The sequence below is a fragment of the Trachinotus anak genome, unplaced genomic scaffold (assembly GCF_046630095.1).
Source record: "Trachinotus anak isolate AG129_WGS33_773 ecotype Australia unplaced genomic scaffold, CSIRO_AGI_Tana_v1 ptg000021l, whole genome shotgun sequence".
Lineage (NCBI taxonomy): Eukaryota > Metazoa > Chordata > Actinopteri > Carangiformes > Carangidae > Trachinotus > Trachinotus anak.
In genome coordinates, this window is record NW_027273872.1 from 14318642 (window position 1) to 14330154 (window position 11513).

General features: G+C 41.9%; 2 protein-coding genes across 2 annotated transcripts; both read left to right on the top strand.

The window, feature by feature from the left end:
- On the top strand, nt 1–3951 carry smtnl1 (smoothelin-like 1). The gene is made up of 5 exons (XM_071458344.1): nt 1–410; nt 1238–1884; nt 1978–2092; nt 2225–2376; nt 3270–3951. Exons 1-5 carry the CDS (start codon nt 330–332, stop codon nt 3655–3657), a joined length of 1383 nt encoding a protein of 460 aa, XP_071314445.1. The 5' UTR covers nt 1–329; the 3' UTR covers nt 3658–3951.
- A 1087-nt stretch (nt 3952–5038) lies between these two features.
- LOC139637864 (uncharacterized) lies at nt 5039–10685 on the top strand. Its single transcript, XM_071506794.1, has 4 exons — nt 5039–5581; nt 6134–6234; nt 6317–6392; nt 8560–10685. The coding sequence occupies exons 1-4, from the start codon at nt 5287–5289 to the stop codon at nt 9372–9374; spliced, it is 1287 nt and encodes a 428-aa protein (XP_071362895.1). The 5' UTR covers nt 5039–5286; the 3' UTR covers nt 9375–10685.
- Nucleotides 10686–11513: the final 828 nt, after the last annotated feature.

Sequence of the window (11513 nt, forward strand, 5' to 3'; positions counted from 1 at the left end):
AGATAAAGAAGCGTAGGAATCCTCACAAAGCAGAGGGTGGGGGTGTCGGGTGAAAGGGGGCGAAGGCGGATATCCACAAACCAACACACACATCACATACACGAGGCAGTGCAGACAGAGAGGGACAGAAAGGGAGACAGGGACAGGAAAGCACAGTAGAGGGGCAGAGTGAGACATTAAGCAGGGCTCCTGTGAAGAGGATTCACCTTTGACCGAGTGAAAACTTTCTAGGCAAGACAAGGGATCATTTAAGAGTCGTGGTTATTCGATTCAAAGCAAAAAAGTCTGATTTGACCTTTGATCTGTTGGATCAAGAAACCTATCTGGTCATGGATGGAGAATCACCCAGCCAGGAGACATCTGAGTCTGCAGAGACGACTAATCAGACCGACACCAACAACAACAACCAGGTGTGTGTTTTTGCATGTTTATATTAACGTGCAGAGTAAAAGTTTTCCCTATTTGTAAAACCCACAATGACTGGCAGGAATAGGCAGTGAGAGCATTTGTGGCGATGGCAGGTGTTGTGTTTAGAGTGAGGACGGCAGGACGAGGGAAGTGGTTTCGCATGCATTTGCTGTGCTACACCTGTTCTCACTCCTGGCTAAAACACACAAACAGACACACAAGTTATGCAAAGTAATGCACATGCACACGCACAGACACACACTGGAGTTTCCTATTCCCTCTGATGAGTCACCACCGCAAGGTCTGTCCTGGGGTGACCATTCCTGCAGCAGGTCATTCAATAAACACAGCACATGGGTTTAATACTAATATTTTAATGGTGATTTAAAAAAAAAATGTTATACTCAACTCTGAAATAAAGTATTATGTCACAGTAAAAAGCTAATTTAACATCTGAAAGTGTAACCTCTCTGCTGGATCTAGATAAGTGAGATACTTAACAAATCCCAGACCAGAGCTTCAGGTCTCATGTTACGTGATCTGTGATACCCCAAGAGTAACGTGTAGGCACTAGTTTTAGTGGGCCAGCAGCTTACATAATGTTTCTGTTTAAACAAGACTGTCACAGATTCATTTCACCTTCTCTGTATTATTTGAAACAAATCAAAGTCAAACTTTAGTTCATGTTTGTAATGAAACTGGAGCAGCACAGAAGCAGGATAAGGACAGACTGTATTAGGCTTCCACTTGTGTCTGTGCTTTAATTTATATTGATAGATAGGATTTTTAGATTATTCACCTTCAGGCATTAATGTTTCTTGTCCTGCAGGCAGATGCACCAGGGCCGGAGGACAATAAAGACACAGGGACAGAACACACAGAGGGGAAGACAGCAGAAGGTCGGGGGGCAATGGAGGTGGGGGAGCAGAGGGAGGAGGATACAGCATCACAACAGGGAGGAGGAGAGGAGGTCAATGCTGGAGATACAGATAAGCTCCAGGCTGCATCAAAGCCCGTTGAAGGCGACACTGAAGAGACTGGACAAGATAAAGACAAAGCACCTACTGATATGGAGGATCCCAAACCATTAAATGGAGAAAAAGAAGGGGAGGGAGAGGTGGAAGAAGACAAGAAAGGAGGGCAGGTGGAGGAGGTCAAAACTGGGAAAGACAGAGAGGAGGTAAAGGACAAAAACAAAGATGAAGAGAGGAGTAAAACTGATGAAAAGGCAAAGGAAGAAGAGAAAGATGTGAGTGGAAAAGCAGCAAAGGAGGCAGAGAAGAAAAAACAAGTCAAAGAAGCGGATACCGAGATGAAAGACAAAGGAAAGATAAAGGAGGTAGAAAAGCAAGGGAAACCCAAAAGAAAGAGTGGTCCTCCCTCCTCTTCTCTTTCCCGACCAAGACCCTCTGCACGCTCTGTCAGAGCATCCACTAAGAACAGCATCATTGCCAAGTTTGAACAAGCTGCCCCTGAGTAAGTCATCATACAGACAGTTTGGAAAATGACATTAAATATTGATCAGTTGGGGGTTTAATCAGAAACTATGTACTACTGTTATATTTTTAGGACGCCAATACCGCGCAACTTCAAAATTCAGAGGTCATCTGCAGCTCTGGCCACAGGAGCTTCAATCAAACAGAAGATTCTTCAGTGGTGTCGCAACAAAACTCGAAACTATGAGGTCAGTTCAGTGCAGAACTGTTATCCAATGTGTCAGATTCAACTAATTGCTATTTTACTGATTCAGCTGGATGCCTAGATGAAGATGTGCTTTTTTCTGTGCGTACTCAGTTCCTGTCCCTTGATCTTTCAGGGCATCAACATAGAAAATTTCTCATCGTCCTGGTGCAACGGGCTGGCGTTCTGCGCTCTGATCCATCGTTTCTTTCCAGACGCCTTCGACTACAGCTCCCTCAGACCAGAGGAGAGGGAGAAAAACTTCACTCTGGCCTTCCAAACTGCAGAGTATGGACTATTTCATCCTCCCTCTTTCATTTCTTCCCTCAGTTCAGTTCACTTCAGTTCAGAGTTCTTTTTGCAGCGATCGAACGTAAACACATGCTGAAGAAAAAACGGTGAAAATAAGACCAGGGATAAGATGAAGTACTAAGCATATGGAGAACCCAGAGGCAGCTATCAGCTCATCAGGTGTATTATTGCATAAATGAAAACTGTAACAAATTGAACCCAACTTCCAGAAACATGTGTATCTGACCAGGGGAAGGATGTCAAATTCCTTAAAGAGCAGGATGGTAAGAAGTGAAGCAATGGATGTGTGTTGTCCCATTAATGTCAGGGTCACACACTGAAATGATGAACAATCAGTGAGAGAGTCTGGATTCTCTCTCTTGCAGTGGAAGAAGTACTCAGATCTTTAACTTCAGTAAAAGAAACAACCCCACGGTGTAGAAGTACATTTCAGACTAATGTATATTGTAATACTGGATTATAATTACTGGTGTATGTGTATGTGTGTTGTGCGTTCATCACTTTAATGTTGCAGCTGTTAAAGATGGGGCTAATTTTACTTACTTTATAAACTGCTGGGTAGCCTGTGAATTTCTCCCCCTTGGGATCAATAAAGGCTTATAATGATACATCTGAATTTATTAGTTGCATATACTTTGTATTATTATTCTAAATCTGCAAAGTAACTGCTGAAGTTATCAAATAAATGTAATGGGGTTAAAAAGTAAACTGTTTGCCACTGAATTATAATGAAGTAGAAATATGAAGCAGCAGGAAATAGAATCAAAAGTAAAGCAAACTAGAAGCACCTCGAAACTGTATTTGGGTAAAGTAGTTGAGTAAATGCACTGCTGTTTTATCTCGACTCATGTCTCCCCTCTTCCTCTCAGGTCCCTGGCTGACTGTTGCCCTCTGCTGGAAGTGTCTGACATGATTATGATGGGCAACAACCCGGACCCCATGTGTGTGTTCACGTATGTCCAGTCCCTCTGCCACAGCCTGTCCAAAATAGAGAAAGAGAGGAAGGAAAAAGAAAAGGAGGAGAAAGAGAAGTCTGGTAAAGAGGGAGAAGAGGAAGATAAAGGAGAGGATGCAGCAGGAGAGGTGTCGGCAGAGAAGCATGAGGAAGAGTCTGCTGAGGATGGGATGATGGATGGCCAGGAGGAGAAAGAGAAAGGAGAAAGTGTTGAGCCAGAGGGAAGTGGTGAGGAAGAAGATGCACCAAAGAGCTGCGAGGTGGAGGAAGGTGGAGCAGCGTTAGTCGAGGCAGAGTCCTAGAAAATACTAACCGCACACGGCCGGACTGAAAAGACCAAAAAGATTGCTGATGGTTGCAGTGTTACAATGAGTAAGTCTTAGCTTGGTGTTGGACTGAGGCACATCAGGTCAACTCTCAACTCAAATACTGGCAATGTGATTTTACACTTAGCTGTATGTTTGAAAGTGTATTACACTGTTTTTTTTTATTTTATTTGACTGCCATGTTGTTTGTTGAGCACATAAGGTAGAAAATCGAATTATCTTGTTTGTTCTGCGATTATATAAAATCCTAAATTAAATAACAGACTTGTGAATCAGTTTTTTGTGCAATAAAATCTTTGTGTTGAGGGGATATGTGAAGCTCAGCTCTAATTTATGAAATTATGATTTTCTGTATCAGTAACATTTTGTAGTACTGCTACTTAACCTTCAAACAATTACACTTAGGAAGTCTCCAATGCACATCATGTGTTTTCTCTCACTTACAGCAAAGTGTAAGTAAGTAACTGAAGTAACTTAAGAGCGACTCCTTAGTGATCACATGACCGATGGCATGCAAGCTCAGAGAAGGAATAACCAATCAGAGAGACACACTGAGCTCACGTCTGCCATATTTTACATTCTTTATAAAAACCTTACAGTTTACTCAGTGGTATGTTCTGTAAGAACATGTATAATTTTCATTTTTGAGACAGTTCATTTTATTTGTGTGAAACCTTTAAAACTCTATGAACATTGGAAATTCTAATATATCTATAATGTATAAATGTATAAATAGGGATGAAATAGCAGGAAAGTGGCTGAAATTGAAATACAATTCTGCTACAAGACAAACTGCTGTTGGTAGATGCCGTACTTAAGAGAAATCATATAATAAGGAGAATTTAGCACCACACTGAAGATGCGTAGACAGTGATTGCATGTCACATTTCTGTATTATTATTATTATTATTATTATTGTTGTTGTTGTTGTTTTGAGACAGAAAACAGACTCTGTTTCTGTACTGCAGTCGCTGAGGATCCACTCTTAACCAACTTAACAGACCTCTGGAGCGCTCTTACATTTAAGAGCATTTTGGGTAAAAAAACAAAAACAAAACAAAACAAAACAAAACAAAACAAAACAAAACAAAACAAAACAAAACAAAACAAAACAAAACAAAACAAGAGTGTTTATTCTTCAGTTTACTTTCATCAGTTGGACAAATACAGCCCCTGAACACTTCCTCCACCACCGAGTCTAACAATGAGCAATAACTCAAAATGAATTCCAATAATTAATAAAACATTAAAATTATATTTAAATACCTTTGCAGGAGCTACATTTATGGGCACACGAGTAAAACAGGTCTTTAATGTAGTTACTATTCTGCCATCTGAAAAATATGTTTAAAAGGATAAATATTATTGTTTATGCCTTTATTGATGATTGGTTTAACAAATCTGAGCCTGGGTAAAGACATCAGCGTCGGCCATGCAGAGACAGGAGCTGTAATCTGGGGTGCAGGGAGGCCTCTGCTCTCCAGTAATTACGGTAATCAACGTCATGCGACCGGAAAGGCCATTGTGTTGCTCTCTCCGTGGGCTCGCCCAGCGATCGCGCCTCGCTGTTTTCCACCGTAATCCACGGCGGCGCCGCGGTGAAACATGTCCACGACCATGCCGCCGGGCAGCCTGAACCTGGAGTCCCAGCTCCTGTCCATCATGGACGTGCTGGTGAAGGCGGCGGTGGCGGAAATCAGCCAGCTGTTCTCGGAGAACTCGGCGTCTCTCCGCCTGCATTTAACCCAGAGCCTGAAAGAAAACGAAGCCCTCAGGATGAGGATGAAGGTGATGAGGAGCGAGCTGTTCTCCCTCAGGCTGCAGACCAGGACAAACCGGCCGGCGAGCCGCTTTTCTCCCGTCAGAGGAGGTGTCCCCAAACCGCGGGCTAAAGCACAAGGTAACGAGCACTTTTACTTTGAAAAATACTTCATACTCGAGTATAAAAAAAAAAAAAAGTAACGCCCTGCAGACCAGTTAACAATTACATAACCACTTATCATACATTATTATTTATCTATTGCTTTCTGTTTTTATGAAATAGAGCCACACATTTTCTGAATGGTCAATAAAGTGCTAATCAATAACCTTAAAGGGTCGCGCTGACGTCACAAATCTCGGTTGTGATCGGCAACTTCATCAGAGAGCCTGATATCAATTAACCCCCGTTTTTGTGAGATGTCACAGCTTGTGTGTTGGTTACTTTTAATGTTTGATGGTAGTTAATGTTTATTTTTCAGTTTAACATTTGAAGAAGATTTTTTTTTAACCTCTGTCTGCAGCAGGGGTTGTGTTTATCAAGTTCCCCTTCAACTATTAACAGCATGTGTAACTTGCCCTAAACTCCTGTATGCAACATATCATATTTATTTGACGGGTAGTCCACACAATGATAACACACGCCACCTCACACATCACTATCAGGGGTCCTTTTTCTTTCCTCCTCTTCTAGTCGTCGTTGAGTCACCAGTGGAGCAAAAGGCCGTAGGAGAAGCTGTTTCTATGTCTCTACAGTCAGAGAACAAGACTTCCTCCTCTGCCACTCAAGTGCAGGTAAACACAATACACACCTGTACTTCCGTAGTTTTGTCAACAGAAATGCATTCGCTCATGCATATGTGTTCTTCTTTGTTAGTGCGCAGATGTGGAGAGTCCAGATGTCATCCTGATCAAAGATGAAGATGACGTTGGAGGATGCGGACCAGTTGTAGGTGAGTAGGTGTTTTTTGTTGTTGTTGTTTTTTTAAGAATAACGTGTTACCTGACTGTCAGTTTTTGAGCCGCGGGAGCTGAGAGGTATTCTGTGTTTTTATCAAGAGTAGTATATCAGCTAAGACTGAACTGAAAGCTGCTGACTTCACTTGACTGCATCTTGGCAGGTGTGACTGACCATGTTCTTTGTAATGAAGGAATATGTCAACAGATTCAGTCGTTCCCCTCTCTAATGTGTTTTTGGTTTTGGCAGACAGTGCAGTCGTCGTATTTCAGGCAGTGGCTACGCTGACAGTACTTGTCAGTTACTTGTTGTTAGTTGCACAAACCTGTTGTTGTTTTTAGCTGTTTCAGGAGATTTGTTGACATAAATAATGAGTACGGAAACAAATGACGTTTATCCTGCATCAGGCGAGAGGAAGATGTGAGCATCACCAAACTGCAGGATACGGCAGGTCAGACTGAAAAAATATGAAGACATGGTTGTATATACATCCATACGCTTACAGATATACATACACATGCAGACATGCATGCACCCGCAAAGAGGGGTTAGGGTTTATAATCTTTTCTTTTAGAAATATGTCTTTTTAAGATAGGTTGTGTAAGTGTCCCAGGTATTAGGAAAAAAGGTTACATTTACCCCTGAGTGAGCATTTCAGAAGCATTTCCAATTCAGAAGAATAGATTCTAGAGCCAGGGCCCATCTCTGGGTGTCTGTGAGGAGAGAGTCAATTGGCAAAACACTCAGCAAAGCAGTGCAAGGAGAAAGTGCAATAGTGATGCCATATATATCTGAAAGACATTTTAATATCCTGTCCCAAAATCTTGCCACCTAGGGACAGGCCCAGAATTGATGATATAAGGAGGCCGGTGCCAATTTACATCTAGTGCAGGTGGGGTGGACTCCGGTTACCAAGCGGCTTATTTCGGACTTAGACCAGAGGCCAGTGCATCAGAGTTTAGAACAGTTTAGAGCTGCATCAAATGGTTTCTGGCATTAAAAGAAGATGAAAATATCCGACCCAGTGCTCCGTCCCATGTGTAATCGTCTAACTCTTCGCACTGCAGGCGCCTTGAAATCGTGTCACTGATGGAACCAGGACCTTAGAGAGACTGCCATAAAACTTTGATCTCACACCTCTTGACATCTTCGCCCAATTAAGAGTATCATGGGTGGGCTTTTAAGAGGGAACTTGGGAGTACGGGGTTGAATAAAATGTCTGACATTGGAGGTATCTGAAGCAATGTTTTGCTGGGAGCTGGTATTTATTCTGAAGCTGAGTGAAGGATGCACAGTGGTTGTCAACATGAAGCTGAGAGAAGAGATCAGAGGCCAAGGGTTTGTCAGATGGAAAAGGACAAAAACAATTTAACATTTATTTAATCTGCAAACAAACACACAGCAGGAAAATGGCTGCATGCAGAAACAAGCACTTTTATTAGCATTTCTTTACTATATTATGATAACTATATTTATATATTGTATTTTTTAGGTATATTATCCATGTCTGTATTGTTGGGAAAACTGGTTTTGCTAAGCTCTTGTGCATATTTTATCTGCTTTTGTGCAACTGTTTTTGTTTTTGTCTGTTGAAAGAGCTTCACTGAGGCAAATTCCAGTAAACTGTAATGATGTGGCAATAAAGTGATTTGGTCTTTGGCCACTTTGACGAGACAGATCGTCACTTAAACTTTAAAATAAGCCCTTATTATAAATTAATAATATTCCAAATGTTGCAGAATTATGATTTTTTTTTGTAAATATCTTAAAATAAAAGATGTCTGTGTGTATTTGTGTGTCATGTTGGGAGGCACTAAACTGCCTCTCGGGCTGATCTGTTACAACACAGTGTGCATTAAACCATGATGAGTTGCATGATTCAGCAATGACACACTGGCTGATTCATTACTTTTGTGGGGGGTGTTGGGTGGACATCACAGTACTCACTCTTAGTACAACATTTCATTCAACACTTGATAATTTAAGTCAGACATTGCTGAAAGCTGTGCACTTTTAGATTTTGTCTACAAAGTATGTCATTGTTTGACAGCTAAAAGTATGAGACTATTCTTAGGAATACATCTGCAATGTGTGTGTTTTTTTTTTTTTTTTAGATCTCAGCCCTGATTCTTAAATGTCATTTTGTTGTTTGTTCTTTTCAGGTCAGGATGACTTTGTGAGCCACGGTGTACAGGGAGATGGTGCCACAGACACTCAGGATTTAGAGCCTGCTGCTTCCTCCTGCCTGACAGGTGATGATAAGGAGCTGAGAATCGTGAGTGTTCACGGCCGAGGGGAAGGGCCCCTGCAGGAGGAGGGCGACACCCTCTTCACTGCCTCTGAACTTCAGGCTTTCAGCTCTCTGTCTCCAGACCACAGCGTTGCCCATGACAGTCTTCTCAGTTTCACCACTGGTGCCAATGACAGTGCAGCGGTGAGAGTGATGCAGGACAACAGTGTCGGACTGGTGAGAAACAGTCAGCTGGAAAGAAATCATTCCACTCAAATGGCTTCAACCACGTTGAATTCTGCAATAAAAACAACTATAATAGGAGCTGATGGTCAAATGGGGCACCCCAGTCATGTCAGCCAGTTCTCCCAGCAGCAGACCGTCTTCCCTCACACCGTCAACAAATCTCTGGATTGCAGCTTCTGCGGCGAGCGCTTCCTCAGCCGTGAAGACCTGATCGTTCACCGGGCAACTCACACTGGCGAGTCGCCCGTTCCGTGCTCCTTGTGTGGCAAGTCGTTCGTCAACAAGACCACGCTGAGCATCCACATGCGCATTCACACCGGCGAGAAGCCGTACGCGTGTCCGCAGTGCGGGAAACGCTTCACGCAGAACGGCAGCCTGAAGATCCACTTGAGGACTCACTCCGGAGAGAAGCCGTACACCTGCAATCAGTGCACCGCCAGCTTTAACAACCCCAGCAACCTGCGCAGACACATGATCACGCACAGTAACGGGACGCTCTGACCAGGACCGATAAGGGTTTTAACATGAGTTTTACAGTTTTTTTTTTTTTACATGTTATTTTTACTGACACTTGTGCCACAATGTATATTTTGGAAAAAGATGTTTGTCATGGGTCACATGTACTTAATAATCTACAACTACATTTATCTTGACAACTTTCCTCTAAAATCAATGGACTGTTGTGGTTCAAAGTAAGGACACAAACATGCACAATCTCTGTTCAGGCAGATGAGATGTCCACTCTTTTTAATTCTAGGAAAACCAGCAATAGGAAAAGACCCTTCAAAAATAAAATGCCTTCTTTATTTTCATCCCTGAAGGGCGAGACTGGCAGAGTGTACTTACATACGGTTTGAAAATTAGATAAACTTTGATGCATCACGTCAGCTTAAGTCCGTCATGTAAGGTCACTATAGTGTAATGGTACTTGAGTAATAGAGCATTACACAGCTGTAGCACAGCACCAGACTGCTACCTAAATGGCTGAGTGTGCAACCGATGCTTGTTAGGATGCTAAAATGAACAGAAACATGGAGAATGACACTGAAATAAAAAGGAAACACACAACAGCTTAGGGTCAGCAACGTGAATACATTTTCTATCTCTATGTAGTTTTATATTGTGATATTGCTATATATTGTGATACAGTAAATTTTGTGGAAAAGAAGGAGTTAAGAAACTGTTAATTTTTAAAATAATCAAACAGGAGTTAGTGTTGGGCTAATACAGTTTATTAAATGACTTACAAGTTAATGTGTCCACATGAAGTTATCACGCTGATACGACAGCCATGTCAGTCCGCTGACTAGCATAAAGCAGCTGTGCTCATTGTTTTGCCCTCACTGGCCTTACACAGATGTTTAGGGGATAGTTGAACTGGCACCATACAGAAGAATCCAGTTCTGATATGGTTGATCATTTTTTATTGTATCGCTGTATGTACTGTACAGTTTCTCATGTCACACACCTGAGACACACACACACACACACACTCTCAGATACACTGACTAAACTTCAGACTTCTGTCAGAACATTATGATTAATTAGGAATTGAAAATGTGTGGCTTGTCTTGTTGTGATTTCCATACCTTGCATAAGGAGAGAGCCATTTTCCCTTCTTCATTGTTGCGTGTATGTTTCATTTAAAACAAACTACCTCCACTGTCGACCACTGTTGCAGCTCTCTTTTCCCTCTTTTTATACTTACAGATAGTTTCAGACTGGGCAATAATCAGTTTTAGTGTGGATTCTTTCGGTGGACTTGTAGTCTGGATATGCAATTATGAATAAACATAGATTTTTTAAACCGTTTTCAGTGTTTGACAAGTTTCATTTTGCACCTCTAGAGTGCAGCATTGTTTGTTGTTCAGTAAATATTGTGACACGGGTTTGCTCATACTGTAGTGCCGTCTGTGGGGTAGGTGGAGGGGGGACTCTTAAGGAAACTGGGGGAAATTCCTTGCATTGTTCCTCTTTCCATCCTGCCCACACCAAAGTATTGTTTGTCACATTTCTACTTGTTTGGCTTTGATTTTACCCCAATAGCCTGTGAGGTCTGTGAAGGCAGAAATACACTGAACCCATGAAGCAGAAATACTCTAAAAGCTGTAAAAGGAATCATGAAAAAAACATTAAGTTTGCATTTCATTGCCTCTTAATCACAGTTATGCAGTGATCCCATAATAGTTCCCTGGTCATACGTGGTTCATCCATTACTTTATGTGTTGCTGATCGGACACATGCTGATGATGTGATGGTCACTGGTAGTGGTTTTACGTGTCACTAGTTTTGTCACATTGGTGTGGAATGCTGTTGTTGTACTTCCCCAAGAAATGCTGCTTCCCCTCAGGCTATTGTTCTTGGGCAATCAATGAAATAACATCAGTGGGTGTATATGTGAGGGAGAGGGAGCGACACATGGAAAATGGGAGGAGAGAGGAGGCAGTGGGAGGTAGCCTATTTATTACACTACTGCCAGAGAATTTAAATCCCCTACTCCCCTTTTATAATCATATGCTTGATCATATCATATGTACGTACATTATCAACCAGAACAACCACCCTTGTCTTGTAGAGGGGCTCTGTCTCAAAATCTGGTTTTAACACCTAAATTGTTTGACCTTGTATTGTGCTCATTTG